Below are 15,311 nucleotides of genomic sequence, written 5' to 3'. Positions count from 1 at the left end.
TTGGAATGCTAAGTTGGAAGCAGCCTTCCCTGCTTGCTCAAGCTCCGCTGCAATCTCAGGGTGCAGCTTCCATGGGGAAACAGAAGCCCGGGTCTGCAGTCTCAGCCAGGCTCTCCCTCTGGAGCGTTGGCAGGCAACCCTCACCCAGAGGAACCTGGGGCTGCACCGTCCGTTTTAATGTGCTGGGAGTGATGTGGCTTCTTGTGGCAGAGACGGTGATGGTCAGACCCCCCTGTTCACACGCTGGAGAAACCATCTCCCCTTAACACATGGTGGAGATACTCCCTGCTTACCCTCATGTCCCTTCGCAATGCAGATTGTGTGTGGTGCTTCCTGTCTGTATACTTTATGTTATACTTTGTGAATCTAGGATGAAAGTTTTGTCTCTGTTCCTCTAGTTCTATAATCACATTTTTTTCCCTGTTATCATATGAAGTTAAAAGGACTAACCATTCTTCTATCATCAGTGCAGGACACGCTGTTTTAGCTGACTGCTTCTAGAGATGACAGTGATCTGCCTCTGGTTCCTACCACCGCATCCCATTGTATGGATGGGAAGTATGTTTTCAAGCCAAAGGTCATTACAGTATTGTCTTTCTTTTTCTTTTTTTTCAGTCTGGCCTTAAATTACAAGTGGGTGAAGTATTACAGCTTAAGAACACAGTGTCTGCCTTTATTTGAGGCAGTGAACATCAAAGGCAGGCTCTCCTCGTCTATCATTTCTGTGGCCACTACATGGAGCCACAGGGAAGAGCAGTGAAAAACTGCTCCTGACCCTAGAGAGTTCACATGGCCATCGCAGTAACCATGACAACTGAGTGGCCCGTAGACTCAGACCTGCGACCTTGTCTGCCACACCAATTCCAAGTCTGGTCTGCTTGCCCTGTCCCATGCTAGAAGGCACCAAGGCATTTACCCACCCCCAAGAGGAGCTGGTTCCTCATAAGACACATGTTGGAGGCTGTCCTGGTTTGTTTTAGTTGTTTGTTTGTTTGTTTTTGTCAATTTGACATAAGCTAGAGTTATCTGGGAAGAAGAACCTTAGTTGGGAAAATGTCTCCATCAGATTGCCTGTAGGCAAGCCTGTGAGGACATTTTTCTTGATTAATAATTGCTATGGGAAGGCACAGCCCATGGTGGGTGGGGCCACCCCTGGGCAGGTAGTTCTATAAGAAAGCAGGCTGAGCAAGCCATGTGGAGCAAGTCAGTCAGCAGCATTCCTCATGGCCTCTGCTTGAGTGTCTTCTTCCAGGTTCCTGCTTGAGTTCCCACCCTGGCTTCCTCCAATGTTGGACTGTAACATGGAAATATAATTGAAATAAACCCTTTGCTTTTCAAGCTACTCTTGCTATATTTATCACAGCAATAGAAAGCAAGTGAAGACAGACATAGACAAGCTATCTGTAGTTTGGCATGCAAACATCTCAGCATGGCGGGAGTGAGCAGAGCCCTGGGAACGTTGGTCTTTACCTGCTCCCATCGAACAGGGGTCCCTGAAGGAGGCACCCACTGTGCCCAGAGATCGCGAGCTGCTTCTTCACACAAGCTTTCTGGTAGTGCCCTCTGACTGCTCATCTGAGACTCTTTCTTACTAAGATTCCTTGGTAGGAGCCATCCCTTCCAATGGCTGCTTGATTCTCTTTTGAGTGATTTGAGCAAGAAGGGAAATTATTTGCTTTCTATATTTTTTAAAAAATAGCAGAAATAACCAGAGCAAACCACTGTCCATTGCTTCTTCATAGCAAGCACCACGGTTTTGGGGCTAATATAAATTTATACTCAATCATGTGACCCCACTGGAAAGTATTTTACTCTTCAATTGAGATTGGAAAGAAAAAGTTGTTTCCAAAATAGATTAGTATTAATCAACAATTTATCAGAAACTTCTGTCTGGATATTTTCAGTGGTGCCCTGCTGCCTTATTTGTGAAGTCTTGGCTCTTTCAGGTCAGACCAAAAGGTCTCCAAAATGTCCAATTAAATTTGCATCAAAGATATTTTCTCTGTTCTAGTAAAAAGTAAATTACATACAGTTAGGTGATTAAATTATTAATAAATATATTTAATTTGAATTTTCTTATGTGTATGTGTCTATGTGAGTATATGCTCTCTCTTTCTGTGTGTGTGTGTGTGTGTGTGTGTGTGTGTGTGTGTGTGTGTCTGTGTCTGTGTCTGTGTCTGTGTGTGTCTGTGTGTCTACCAATAGAAGCTAGAAGAGGGCTTTGGATCCCCTGGAGCTGGAGTTACACATGGTTGTGAGCTACCCAGTATAGGTACTGAGAACTGACCTTGGGCCCTCTGGAAGAGCAGCTAGTGCTCTTAACTGTTGAGCCATCTCTCCAGCCCTAGTGAGAACATTAAAATTGGGATTTCTAGTTAAATTGAGTTTCCCTAGGACATAGAAATTAACCATAGTTTTAAAAGCACCAAGAGTGGTGCTTACTAAGATGGCTAGGGCAGTTTAAAAGGAGAGAAGAGATAAGTATTGGCAGATACATAGGTGCAGCATTATAACCCCTGTCCTGTCAATGGGACGTGACACCATTCAGCCCATGTGGAAGTCTCAGCAGCTCTACCATCAGTGACAAAGTCAACTGTGTTGCATCAGTTCTACCCCTATGTCTGAACCCAGAGGACAAGAAAGCAGGCGCTCAGAGCTGACCTGCAAATATTCAGGGCGGCATGTACATGGTGCTGAAGGACGGGATCAGCCAGTGTCTGTCAGTGGACGGCTGGGTGAACAAATCAGGAAACACTGGCGCCTGGTCCACAATGCAGCTGGGGTCTGCTGTGAGGAAGGGTCAGCATGAGGTTCTCCATACAAAATGTCCAGAGCAGGCGAATCTGTAGAAGTAGAAAGGGGGTGGGGTGGAGGGTGTCTGGGCTGGACCCGGGATTCTTTCCAGGGTGACAGCAATGTCCTGGAGCCGCAGAGGATGGAGGCGGCAGAGTGCTGTGGTCACCCACCGTCAGGAATGCAGTAAATGCCACTGACCTGAACTGGAAAATGGCTGAAGGGGGAGTTTTTATGTACCGTTCAGTGGTACCACAGTAATATTTGTTTTGCTTGGGTTTTGAGGATTTAATATTCAGACAAGAAGCAAAAGGCCCAGAGTAAACAACCTCCACAAGGCCTCTGAACAGGAGAGTTGTTCGTTTTCTATAAGAATAAAGAATAGGAACAGTAAGGCAAACTTAACACCAATAAATGAAACTCTGCTAAAAGAGTATTTCTATTCTGTTCTTCAAAATTGACTGAAAATTTAGGTTTGGAAAAATATAATGTTCAAGGTGTGTGAGATTTTGATTCCTGTGTGGATGTGCACATCAGGAGCTTATTAGTTTAGAGTCAGCGGAAGAATACAAGGAGAAGTTGCCATTTCGGACTGCAAATCCCCTGCAGATCCTGCCTCGGGAGGATGGATCTTCCTGGTGGAGACCTTGAACAGACTTGACGGCAGATGTCTGGAGTGAGGCATGGCAGGCAGCTGGCCTTGGCCATCAAGGGGTGGTCGGTATCTGACACATTGATCTTACAGATTTTCTGCTGCTGTCGTCATCGTCTCGTATGACAAACTAGCCTGGGACATGCCAGCCGTGAACTTGGAATGAGCATCCCATTATACAGAATTTCAAGTGAGGGGATGGCTTGACCAGGGGTGATAGAAAATCTTTAGAGATGTTCAAGCCAAGGATGAAACCCACAAGTTGTTTTTTTTTTTTTTTTTTTTTTTTTTTAAATTATGCTCTTCTGGAATGTTTCATGATGGCTCAAGTATTAGGAATATCTTATGGTTCCATCTTTTCCCTAGCTGAGACCCTGCAAGCTAAAGTTCTTATCATTTTTTCTTTTAGGTAGAGAGGCCACAAGTTAGTCTAAAGGAATAGTAATAAGGATAAGCCAGCAAATCCATGGTTTCTGCTCTGTGAGTGCAGACTTCATTAAAACCAAGTGCTGGCCCAAAGAGATGGCTCATTCAGTAAAGGGATAACTCAGAGTCATGAAGACCTGAGCTCAATTTCCAGCACCCACATAAAAAGCTGGAAATAGCAGCAAATGCTTAAAATTCCCACTTTGGGGAGGCAGAGTTTGCTGGCCAGCCAGTCTAGCCAAATGGGTGAGCTCCAGGTTCAGTGAGACATCCTGCTTCAAAACAGAGTGACAGAAGAAGACACTGAATGTGGACCTCTGACCTTTACATGCACACGCACAGGTGCCCCCCAGAGCCTGTCTCATCTGTCTGTCTGTCTCTCTTACACATACTCTCTGTCTCACACATACTCTCTGTCTCTGTCTCTCTGCCTCTGTCTCTCTCACATGTACTCTTTCTCTCATATACACATACATACTCTATTACACACACACTCTTTCTCTCACATACACACATTCTCTTACACACACATACATACTCTATCACACACATGCTCTCTCTCTGTCTCTCTCTCTCTCTCTCTCTCTCTCTCTCTCTCTCTCTCTCTCATACACAAATTCTCTCTCTCCCCACACACACTCTTTCTCACATACACACATTCTCTCTCTTTCTCACACACATACACATTCTCTGTCTCTCCTCTCTCTGTCTCTCTCACACACACACTCTCTCACACATACATACTCTATCACACACACGTACATACTCTCTCTCACAGACACACATTCTCTCTCTCTCCTGTCTCTCTTGCACACACACACATTCTCTCTCTCTCTCTCTCTCTCTCTCTCTCTCTCTCTCTCTCTCTCTCTCTCACACACACACACACACACACACACACACACACAATTTAAAAATTAAACTATATTCTAGGAATACCAGATGCCAGGCCAGAGGCCAAGATGGCTGGAGGCTAGAGCAGGTGAGGGTGCCTCTCAGATGTGCAGGTCTGTGACAACCACACTGTGTCTGATGTGCCAATAACACAGGAAAGGCCCCAAGAAAGTCTGGCTCACCCTCAGCAAGCTTTGTCCGAGAAGTTCCTACAGAGTCCCCCATGTCCCCGGAACTGCTGGGCTAAAGCTGATACATCTGGTCAGTATCCACAATGACAGTGTAGGGTTTAGCTCCCGGGAATAACTGTGGAGAGAAGAGGAATGGACACTTTAGGATGAGGTGTCTTTTGGAGGTGAGAGGCTGGACACTGGTCATTTCAACCACAAGACAGGAATGTTGGCAACTGATCCTTCTCCAGGATTAAATTCAGTGTGGTGATATGATGGTGACTGAAGGAAGCTGGGACTTGCTGTGCTCTGCACAGCACATGGAGCCCATGGCGGCAGATCTGACAATGTTTTAGTGGATTTTCCTCTTAGGACTTGTGACCCTCTCTGCAGCATCGTGAGACAGGTCACAGTTAGTGGTAGACCCACCCCTGAACCCTCCTTGCTGGCATCTGAAATGAGCCAGGAATTCACCTGTGGTTCTCAGGCACCTGCCAGGTCCTGTTCTGGTCAACAGAAAACAAACAAACAAACAAACAAACAAGCAGACAAACATTTTCTCTCCTTCTGTGAGGACTTAACTCTTCTGTTCACATGTACAGATACATTTTTCCCCAGAGGGAAATCAAATGTACTTTAAATTTTTTAAATTACATTACCTTATTTATATTTATTTTCATGTATATCTGTCTTTCCATCATCCATCCATCCATCCGTCCATCTATTTGTGTGTGTGCGTGCGTGCATGCGCACATGCCACAGTACACAAGTGGAGGTCAGAGGACAACTTGTAAGAGTTGGTTTTTCCCTTCCACTCTGTGGGTCCTGAGAATTGAACGTAGGTCAACAAGTTTGTCAACATGTGCCTTTGCCCAGGGAACCATCTCTCTGGCCCTAAATGTACTTTCTGTATTCACGTGGAAGATTGAGCCCAGGGCCTGATGTACCGAGGCGGCATTTTACCACTGAACTCCTTGTGAAGCCTTCTTAGATGTTTTTGAACTTTTCTGTTTTTACCAGTCATTGGATCTTGGAGTCCTCATGCTTCCTATCACTAAATAAATCACTGTGACATCCTCATTTTTTTTTGTATGGGCTATGGGATGTTTAGCTTTTTATCATCATGTTTCCCTAATAGTTTGGCACATATTTTAAGATCCTAGAGATGAGTCTTGACTCCTTTTGAAGGTGGCCTCAGCTCCGACAGGTGTTGGGCTACAGTGGGATGTGAGGTCCCACGCTGTGAGGGGCCCAGTACCTGCTGGTTACCTGTGATTTGAGTTGAACTGTGTCTTCTGGGCTCCCATCTACATGTGGATGCCTCTCAGGGGCCTGGCAGAGCCTGCATCCTGTTTTCAGGAAGCCAGACTTACCTGCTTCCCACAGACACATTTCTGGGAGTGTTCCCAGCCTCCATTTCCCTTCCACACAGCGTGGGGAATGAACATGCTCTTCCCAGCTCTTGTGGGACCAAGAGGGAGGCAACCACTGTGCTAGGTGGTCCCTGCCAGCCCGGCCGGCAGCATTGTCAACAGCTTGTGCTTGCCTCTTAGAATGTCATCTGTTGTCTTCACCTCCTGCCCTGTCTTCCCACAGATGTGTCCAGGTGTGTGGCTGAGAGGAAGTATACCCAGGAGCAGGCCCGGAAGGAGTTCCAGCAAGTGTTCATCCCAGAATGCAATGATGACGGCACTTATAGTCAGGTGACTCATGCTGCTGGGAGCGTCTGAGCCTGGGCCAGTGTGGCTGAGGTACCAGGGAGAGGGGAGGGTGAAGGGGAAGGAGCCAGAGCCATTGGGTGGGAAATAGTCACCTTGTTTCTGAGGTGTCTGGCTCAGGAGCCTCACAGCATAACTAGGTATGTGAGAGAAGGTTCCAGACCCCGGCTGGGGCGGGTGTCCACACCACAGCTGTGATGTGTGCATCTTTGTGCTGCATGAATATGGCACGGGCAGTTCTCTCAGTGAGACTCATCTGCCCTGGTCAACTGGCTGAGCTCTGGCTTTGGCTGTAGCTTCGCTCATTCATGAGCCCCGTGACTCAGGCATCCCACGGAGTCCACCGCTGGATGCTGCCGCATCAAGTCATGGCTTGCCCATGGTCGTGTCGTTGGCCAAACTCAGTGTCAAAAATAGCTTGGTTCTGATGGAGAGTCAGTGCTGTGAGAGAGAGAGAGAGAGAGAAAGAGAGAGAGAGAGAGAGAGAGAGAGAGAGAGAGAGAGAGAGAGAGAGAGAGAAAGAACCGCCTGCAGCATGCCACCGGTGTCATTCATAGGTTCTGGGGTCAGTAAAAGCATTCTGTCGACAACACTTGTGATCTCATGAGAAGTGAGTCCACCTGTCTCAGCATAGTCATGTGATATCAGGAGATGAGAGGGGAAGGGATGGCATGAGGAAGGGCTGGCACTGCTGGACGTTGCCTATGCAGTAGTCACCAGGAGGTCAGACACTGGGCCCTGCGGAACCCAGAAGGTGCAGCAGAAATGCATCTTCACTGCTGGGCACCTGTCAGTCCCGGGCTCACTGAGAGATGCTGGGAAACCTCCTGGCCTCTCCATGTGTGAGGAGAGGGCTTGAGGGTCTCTGCAGCAGGGCCCAGCTCTCACTGCCATGCAGTAAAGTACACTGGTTCCTTTTTTCTCTCCACACACTTGTGGTGAAGCTCGGCACACAGCTTCCACTGAGTCGCCAAATGCTTCACCTGAGCCTCTCAGCCGTCCTAAGGCCTCTGAGGTGACTCTGCAGGAGAGTTGTCTGTGGTTAGCTCACCTTCCTGTCTTTTTTTTCCTGCAGGTCCAGTGTCACAGCTACACGGGTTACTGTTGGTGTGTTACACCAAACGGAAGGCCCATCAGTGGCACTGCTGTGGCCCACAAGACACCCAGGTGCCCTGGTAGGTCTGACTAACATTGGCTCCGTAGAAATTACTTTCCATTTCTCTTGGTCATGTCACTTGTATTTACTCACAAATCAAAAGGACATTTAGAGAGTCAGGGTGAGCTGGCTGGACACATCACTCCATGTTGACCTGAAGGAAAAAAGAAAGCACTTTCGTCTACATGCTGTGGCAGGGGACAGCTCACCCTAGGGACACACTGGCCTTGAGTCATTTGAAAATATATCCACAGAGGCTCGAGTCACCAGCTTGAATGACCCATTGTTTTCTCTGGCCAAAGAAAGCAAAAAGGTCCTGCTCTTATATACGTGGGTTTTTCAAAGAGAAAGTGGATCATTCCTCACAGTTCAGTTTCCAGACGTTTATGTGTGCTATTTTATTACTCAGACGGGAGCTTGATGTACTGAAAGTAACGCGGCTGGCAGCCTCAGTCTATAAAATGGTCCCTTTTCCATTAATATTTTACCAAAAAAGGTTATAAATGATTCAGATCATTTTTATGTGAAACGATCTCCAGCCGGGGCCTAACTTGCTGGGAGACTGTCTGATGAAGCTGAATGATCTTGTCATCCAAGTTTCTGGGCTATAATATGGAAACAGGCAAACCTATCAGTGGCTAGCAACATAAAACAAGTCTGTCCTTTAAGGGTTGAAATGTTAGTGTTTGGAGTTAACCATCAGATTCGTTTTCTATTTAAGGACAGGCATGGCCAGCCGAGATTCTGTTTGTTATTGTGACCCAGGCAGAGGAACTGGGCACAGGTCAGAGCTCATTTCTGTGGCCTCAGTCTCGTGTGACAAATCCTGTATTTAGATGACCATCCATCTCTGAGACCCACGTGATGTGCGTCGTGTGGAAATACATTTGTTTTATTTTTCAAAGCTGTTTTTGCCATTGAAGCCTATACAGTGATAATTCTTTTTCACAAGCTAATGTTTACATTGAATAGTTCCTGTACACACTTGTGGAGGAAAGATGGGAAGGAGAAACAGAGAGTGTTCCGTGGGCCTTGGTGTGAGTCCCATCACGTGTAGCTCAGTTTGCACCTCAGTGGTAGTGCTTTGCATGGAACCTGCCCTCCTGGGAGGAGGCAGAGCGCATGGTGACTTCCATGATCCTAGCCATGTTGTCAGGAAAGCTGAGTTCTCTGTGAAAGAGCTCCCTCAGAGTGGTGTGTAAGATTGCTGGGGTGCTGCATGCAGATGGAACAGCCTTTGCTTCTGGAATGGACTGTACCAGCTTTTCAGTGGTGTGTGACTGCGTGCAGATGCTCCATTGGCATTGTTTACATTGACATTGCACATGAGAGAATAGTCTGGCCCTTTGTTTAAAAAACTAGTATGTGGTGCTTGGGTAGTTCCGAAGTGTCAAAGCAGTGGCATTTCCTAGAAGAAGGTGTCCTTGTGTCTTAGAATCCCAGGGGGACTCTTGGAACACAGGCCTGGAGACAGAAACACAGCAGGGGACTCTGTGGCGAGCTGGTAAGGACAGAACCAGGGACCGTCCACGGCAGTGTGTGTGCCGGTCACTAAGGGTCCAGCTCTTCCCTTCTGGGATGGACCCTGGAGAAACACGGCTGTGTGCTGCAGACATGTGGGAGGCCTATAGCAGTCCTGGTTGCAGAAACCAAACCCCGGGGCCAGTCTGTTGGTGTCTGTAGGATGAAACACTGCAGAGTGCTAGACTCCCAGCAGGATAAACAGCCGTGCAGACAGATACACCCCTGTCTCTCTCACTGGTGCCATGGTGCTGACATCTGTGTGAGTCAGAGGAGTCACAAGAAAGCACAGCACAGGGCAGGGAATTTACAACTCCAAGCAGACAAAACCTCTAGCCTGGGAGGGAGGGTGTCCTGCAGTGACCACAAGGGACAGAACTGACAGGATAGACACACAGCAAAACAGATTTATCAGATTGGCTTGCATTATATGATACAGATAGTTGTGTAGTAGTGGCTGTCTTCAGGACTCAGTAGCTGATCAGACCATGAGGCTGGATTCCTCCACAGTTCCAACCTGGTGCCAAGAGCCTGGAGAATTCCTGGGTTATCACTGGTCTTCAGTACATGTTAGAGGCTGGGTTCTGGTATCGACAAAGGAATGTAGCAACAGTGGCCACAGCAACTGAAAGGCAATGAGGCAAAAAGGCCTCCTTTTATCTGACTGCCATAGGAAGGCAATGTCTACATTTAGGATGTATCTTCCCACTTCAAAAACCCTGATCAAAAAAAAAGAAAGAAAGAAAGAGAAAAAATCCCTCACAGGTTCCCTCGAATGGCTTACGTCTTGGTTGCTTCCAGATCCAGTCAAGCTGACAATCACAGTTAACATCCCATTCACCTTGATCGTTTTATGTTTACGTTCTCGATGCTGATCCACAGTTGTCTTGAGGGGTCAGGATAGAAATGGCCTCATTCCTTTTTTTATGATTCTGAAAAAGTCAGTCTCCTTCACTGGCTTCCTTCATGCCAACCTCCCCTGATGGCCACTGCTTGTGCTAACACATAGGTAGGCCATAAACCAGTGGCCTCCCTGTCCTGATTCCTGGGTGGAGATCTCAGTGTGAGGGGCAGAGGGCTCAGGCAGAAGGGGACATCTGGAGAGGTCCCTTTAACCTGTTCCTCCCATTCTGTCTCTTTCCTCAGTGGGCATTCCTGAGCCAGTGGCCTCCGTCTCACCACAGGACAGTGCTTGGCCGGCTCTTGTAGTGCTCCTGTCTAGACTTGTTTTTCAAGAAGCTCACTCACTGTTCACTGTTATTGCAGTCATTGCCAAGCACTGGCCACAGGGAGCCAGCAGTGAGTGGAGCCTGGCAGACACTGGCATAGCCTGGAGGCTGGGCCAGCAGTGAACAAGCATTACAGCACATACAGGACACCATTTGCTCTGTCCAGTAAAATCCAGAAAAGTACCACAGAGGGGCGGTTCTCATAAATAAGGACAGGTTGGCAGGTATGGGAGAGGGCCTCATTCCTGAGTGCTATTGACCCTGATGCCTTTTGGATTATGTCTGCCCACAGGCAGGTAAAGAAAGAGGGAGGGAGAACTGGAGAAAGACTTGTGGGGGTGGTGGGGGGATTACTTCAAGGAAGAGTAGTGAAGCGGGGGGGGGGGGGGAGGTTGAAAACAGAAGATGCTTTTAGAGGTACCAAGCTGGTCCCAGGTGACGTCCTGTCTCCCCTCCTGAGAGCAGGTGCCTGGAGACTGAGGTCCTTCATGGAACCCAGCAGACTTAGAGCTTCTGGTTTGCAGACAATGCTTGCAGATCCTCTCTGGCACCAGGAATGTCCAAGGAAAACGGCAAAATATCCATTCTCCTATCCTGGTGTCCTGTGCCGGAGGGAGCTGGGCCTCCAGACGACTGTTGTTCATTCAGCTGGTCATGTTTATTCTCCAGGGGTTTTATTTTCATTCTATCCCTCCCTCCTCCTCTTTTTTCTCCCTCTTCCTGCACCTTCTCTCTTCCTTTTAAAAGACTGACATGGCTTGGCATAGATTCAGATGTTAAAAACAAAGAAGTTTTCCTCCAATGTCTGTATCTGGCTAAATCTGTAATTTGGAAAGAACTTCAGGTTTTAACCTCATCTCTCCACCCTAAGCACTGACTGGGAGCTCATTCCTACCCAGGTTTAAGACATCACAGGCTGACCCTTCATACAAAGACTTAAAAGATTGGTTATTATTTTATTTATGTGTGTATGTGCATGCCTTGTGTTTATGTGCATGTGTTTGCAGATGGCGGCAGAGGATGGAGGGCATCAGTTCCCTTGGAATTGGAGTTACAGGTAGTTGTGAGCTGCCTATTGTGAGTGCTTAGAACAGAACTCAGGTCTTCTACAGCAGCAGTGGGTGTGTCTAACCTCCCAGCCATCTCCCCATGAAAGGACTTTTAGCATCAATATATCCTGAGAGTCTTCACTTGGACCTTAGTCAGATCTCGGCCTTTGAAGCAGGCTTCAGATTTCAATTCTCATAAGAGGGACAGAAAGAGCATGGCTTGTATGTGGTGACATTGTACCACTGTCCCCCACACCAAGGACTGGGCCCTGGAGCTGCTGGCAGGCAGATGCTTCAGTAAAGGGCCAGAGATCTTGTCCAACAAGACAGAACCGCACCAAGGGTACCTGGAGAGCAGACAGTCACCGCCTGCCCCAGACCATTTACTAACAAGATTTTGAACGTTCAAACGTGTGACTTGCAGTTTCGTGGCCATTCTGACAGGACTGTGCAGGTTCGTGATCTCTTCTGGAATCTTCTCACGTCCATCTCTGCTGCTACAATCTGCTTTCTTAGTCCAGAGAATTTTACTTCAGGTGTGGAAGACCCAGGGATAAACCACAAAGGGCTTTAGATTGGACCAGATGATCTTTCAACAAGTTGATAAAGAAGTTAGGTAGTCCTCGGCCTCAGCTAGCACAGCCTTTGTAAAATTAATTTAGCAGAACCCTGGTGAACTTCCCTTTGCCAGACATAGTCCACACAGGGCTTTCCCCCTATATATTCTAATAAACTTTCTGAAAAAAATTAAGAGGCCTTTTATAAGTAAGTGGTCCCAGATTATGTCACTCATATGAAGAGTGACACCTGGGGACTCCTGGAGACAGACTACAGACCTTAAAACAAGCGTCATCTCTTCATTTCCCGCTTGGGCCTCACTCCTGAAGCATGAGACAGGAGCGCAGAGGACGGTCTGTATTCCCAAGTCAGCCCCAGAACCCATGACTGTGAGTGCAGCATGTGCAGAGGGCCATGACGTACCCACCCACGGTGCTGCTTCTCTCTGTTAAATCCTCCAAAGATCGCGCAGTAGATGCGAGACACCGAGGCGATGCCCTCTGTGCAGGCTGCGTTCCCAAGGCACTGTAGCACCCAGAAGAGCAGGAAGGGTGAGCTTTGCATCAGCTGCAAGAAGGTATTGCCTCTTCTTTGCGTTGATGAAGATGATGCAAACTTCCAGACGTGGATCCGGCTCAGGCTGCACGAGAAGAGTCTGGAGCCCCCACAGCTGGGAAGGGGCAGGTCAGGTCCCAGTCATGGAAGAGAGTAGATGGCCAGTGACTGGTGCCTTGCTCCCTCAGCAGCCCCACGGGGAAGGAGGTGGCACGAGGGTCCCTCAGATACTTTAAGGAGCAGTACTTGAACTTTAGGCCTAGGAATCTGTGTGGGCTCCACTTCAGGTAACGGCCTTGTGGGTAGGTGGATTGACTGGGAGACTGTGGAATGAGCTTCTGGGGCCCAGAGAAGGACCATGGACACACTCCTCACAGCATCTCCACTTTTGCTAGCCCGATGCTTCATTTGGTGACTGCTCTCCCTCCCCTTCCCCTCTGACCCCCTGCTGGCTGCGGGTCTCAGTTTCCTTATCTGTGTTTTGGGTATAACAGTAGGAACCTGTCTTGAGCTGTTGTTAGCTCGCAGAGACACAGGATGAGGACTGCTTAGGTACTTGCTTCCCACAGAGACATGCCGTGTTTCTGTGCCTGTGTCTCTACTGAACACTTCTCTCTGCATTAGACTGGACTTCCTGGTGCTGTGTTCCCATGCTGTTTATCCAGCAGCACGTGATGCTGTGTCAAATGATTTTACAAATGAGCAAATGAGTTGGAGAAAGCTCATGGCTGAGGCCACAGTGGTGTGGCCATGAGATCTCTGTGCTAAGGAGTAAGCATGCTCCTTCACTGTCTACATGTAGAGCACACAGAGCAAAGCCATGGGTCATTTTGAGGGGGCGGACAGCATTGCTGCTAGCTTCCTTCCTTGTGAGGGTCATGAGTTCACCACACTGCCATCTGACGCTCTGTGGGTGCAGCTGATGTTGGGGCAGTCTTGCTGTGCCTCCTAGGCCAGCCTCAAATTTGAGATTCCCCCGTGCCTCAGCCAAGTGATGGGCTGACAGTCCCCACACGCTCTGCCTATTTTGTAGGTGAGAAAATGGGTTTAGAGAGGTGAATCCAGACGTCTGCCCAGGCCGCAGAGCTGGGAGGTGCTGAGGCCCATAGCCTCTCCTGCCACTCTGCATCCTTCGGTTCTGGCTCGATCTTTTGTGCTATGCTCATACCATCTTGTTAGAGAAGGAGAGAGCAGAAGCCACTGGTCCCTGCTAAGTGACAAAGGGAAATGCTCATCCTAACAGGGAGAGCCGGGTCTGTGTTGAGCTCCCTCGTCAGTCCTTGTCCTTCATGCCAGCACCTTGCAGGGAGGCTGGGCCAGAAAGCTGCAGAATCCTCGATCCTGGACAGAATCCAGACTCCATCAAGTCAAACTCCCTATGTCACAATGATTAGATGGCAGACTGTGTGATCGGGGACACTTGGTTCTGTAGCAAAGCTCTTTCCTGCAGATGAAGATCAAGATAGAACTGTTTTTGGCTAGTGGTAAATGCTAATTGAATGAGGGGCCTGATGGGGGAACCTGGGTGTCCTGGGGAGAGCGCTGGATGCTCAGAGAGAACCTGCCCACGTCCTCCCGTGCCCCCCACCCCTGCCCCGGGAGTGGTGGTGGTGAGCTGTCCTGTCTTTTCCTGATCTTGTCTCTAATCAGCTTTCTGGTCAATAGCTTGCATTGATTCCTCCTCAGATTACAAAAGATTACCTTAATTTAGTCCTGAAGCTCTCTCCAGGGAGTAGCCTAATTACCTATAATATTTTTATTTCCATCAAAAATTAAGACCCACATACACATGCTCAGAAATAGTCCCAAAGTCCTGTCATTGCAGTCACAGGAGGAGAAGTGTAAATTCATCATAGCCACACCTGATGAGTGCAAGGGTGTGTCAGCGCAGGAGCTCTGTTGGAAGCTGGTCCCTGAAGATGGGACAGCCAGAAAGCAGCAGAAGGCTAGGGGACAGGGATGCAGAGTGGCCGGTTCTGACTCTTACCAAGGTAAACCTTGACCTCAGAAGCCATAGATCATGATCACACTCCCTAGTGGGGAAAAATTTAGATGGGAATAAGAAGGTACATGCCTCAAACAACACCTGGTAGGGGTGCATGGTGGTGAGTTGGGCAGTTCAGCCCTTCTGGCCTCCTGGGCTGTGGGCTATCGTCTGTCAGGTGTGACTTAGGCAGCATCTGGAAAGATTAGGATGTATAGAGCTGCCTCCTGCCTTCCAGGAGCCTTGGAATCAGTTGCTTTTGCGTCTCCCAACACATTACCCTGCTTTTCAAGAAATGCCGGCAACAGAAACATCACAAAGTCGTCTTCGCCTTTAAGAGAAGTGTTGATCTCTCTTTCAGTGTCACAGTCACAACTGAAAAGTAATGGATTACGAGTTGAGGTATCTTTGCCGAGGGGCCCTGTTTAGTCTCCGTTCTGACTTTTTTTTTTCTGAGACCTTGAGCAGGTGGCGATATAGGAGAAGGCAGGATCTGACGCAGTTTCAATGCATTGGAAGCAAAGGGACACTGTCTCAGATTTGTGGGAGCTTGGTCTACACTGTGCAGCATCAACACCTTCCTCCACAAAGCAACAAATAGGACGT

The 15,311-nt window shown here is 48.2% G+C and overlaps 1 protein-coding gene across 2 annotated transcripts in view; it reads left to right on the top strand.

The window, feature by feature from the left end:
• Smoc2 (SPARC related modular calcium binding 2) overlaps positions 1-15,311 on the top strand; it is a 132,616-nt gene that overhangs the window by 50,711 nt on the left and 66,594 nt on the right. For both annotated transcript variants that reach the window (XM_052750754.1, XM_052750755.1), the window contains exons 3-4: positions 6,532-6,638; positions 7,729-7,828. In XM_052750754.1, coding sequence (XP_052606714.1) covers positions 6,532-6,638; positions 7,729-7,828 — 207 coding nt within the window. The remainder of the gene's footprint in view (positions 1-6,531; positions 6,639-7,728; positions 7,829-15,311) is intronic.

Source organism: Peromyscus californicus, unplaced genomic scaffold (assembly GCF_007827085.1).
Source record: "Peromyscus californicus insignis strain IS unplaced genomic scaffold, ASM782708v3 Scaffold_22__1_contigs__length_63687245, whole genome shotgun sequence".
NCBI lineage: Eukaryota > Metazoa > Chordata > Mammalia > Rodentia > Cricetidae > Peromyscus > Peromyscus californicus.
The sequence above is the reverse complement of the archived record's forward strand: the minus strand, read 5'-3'. Positions and strand labels throughout refer to the sequence as shown.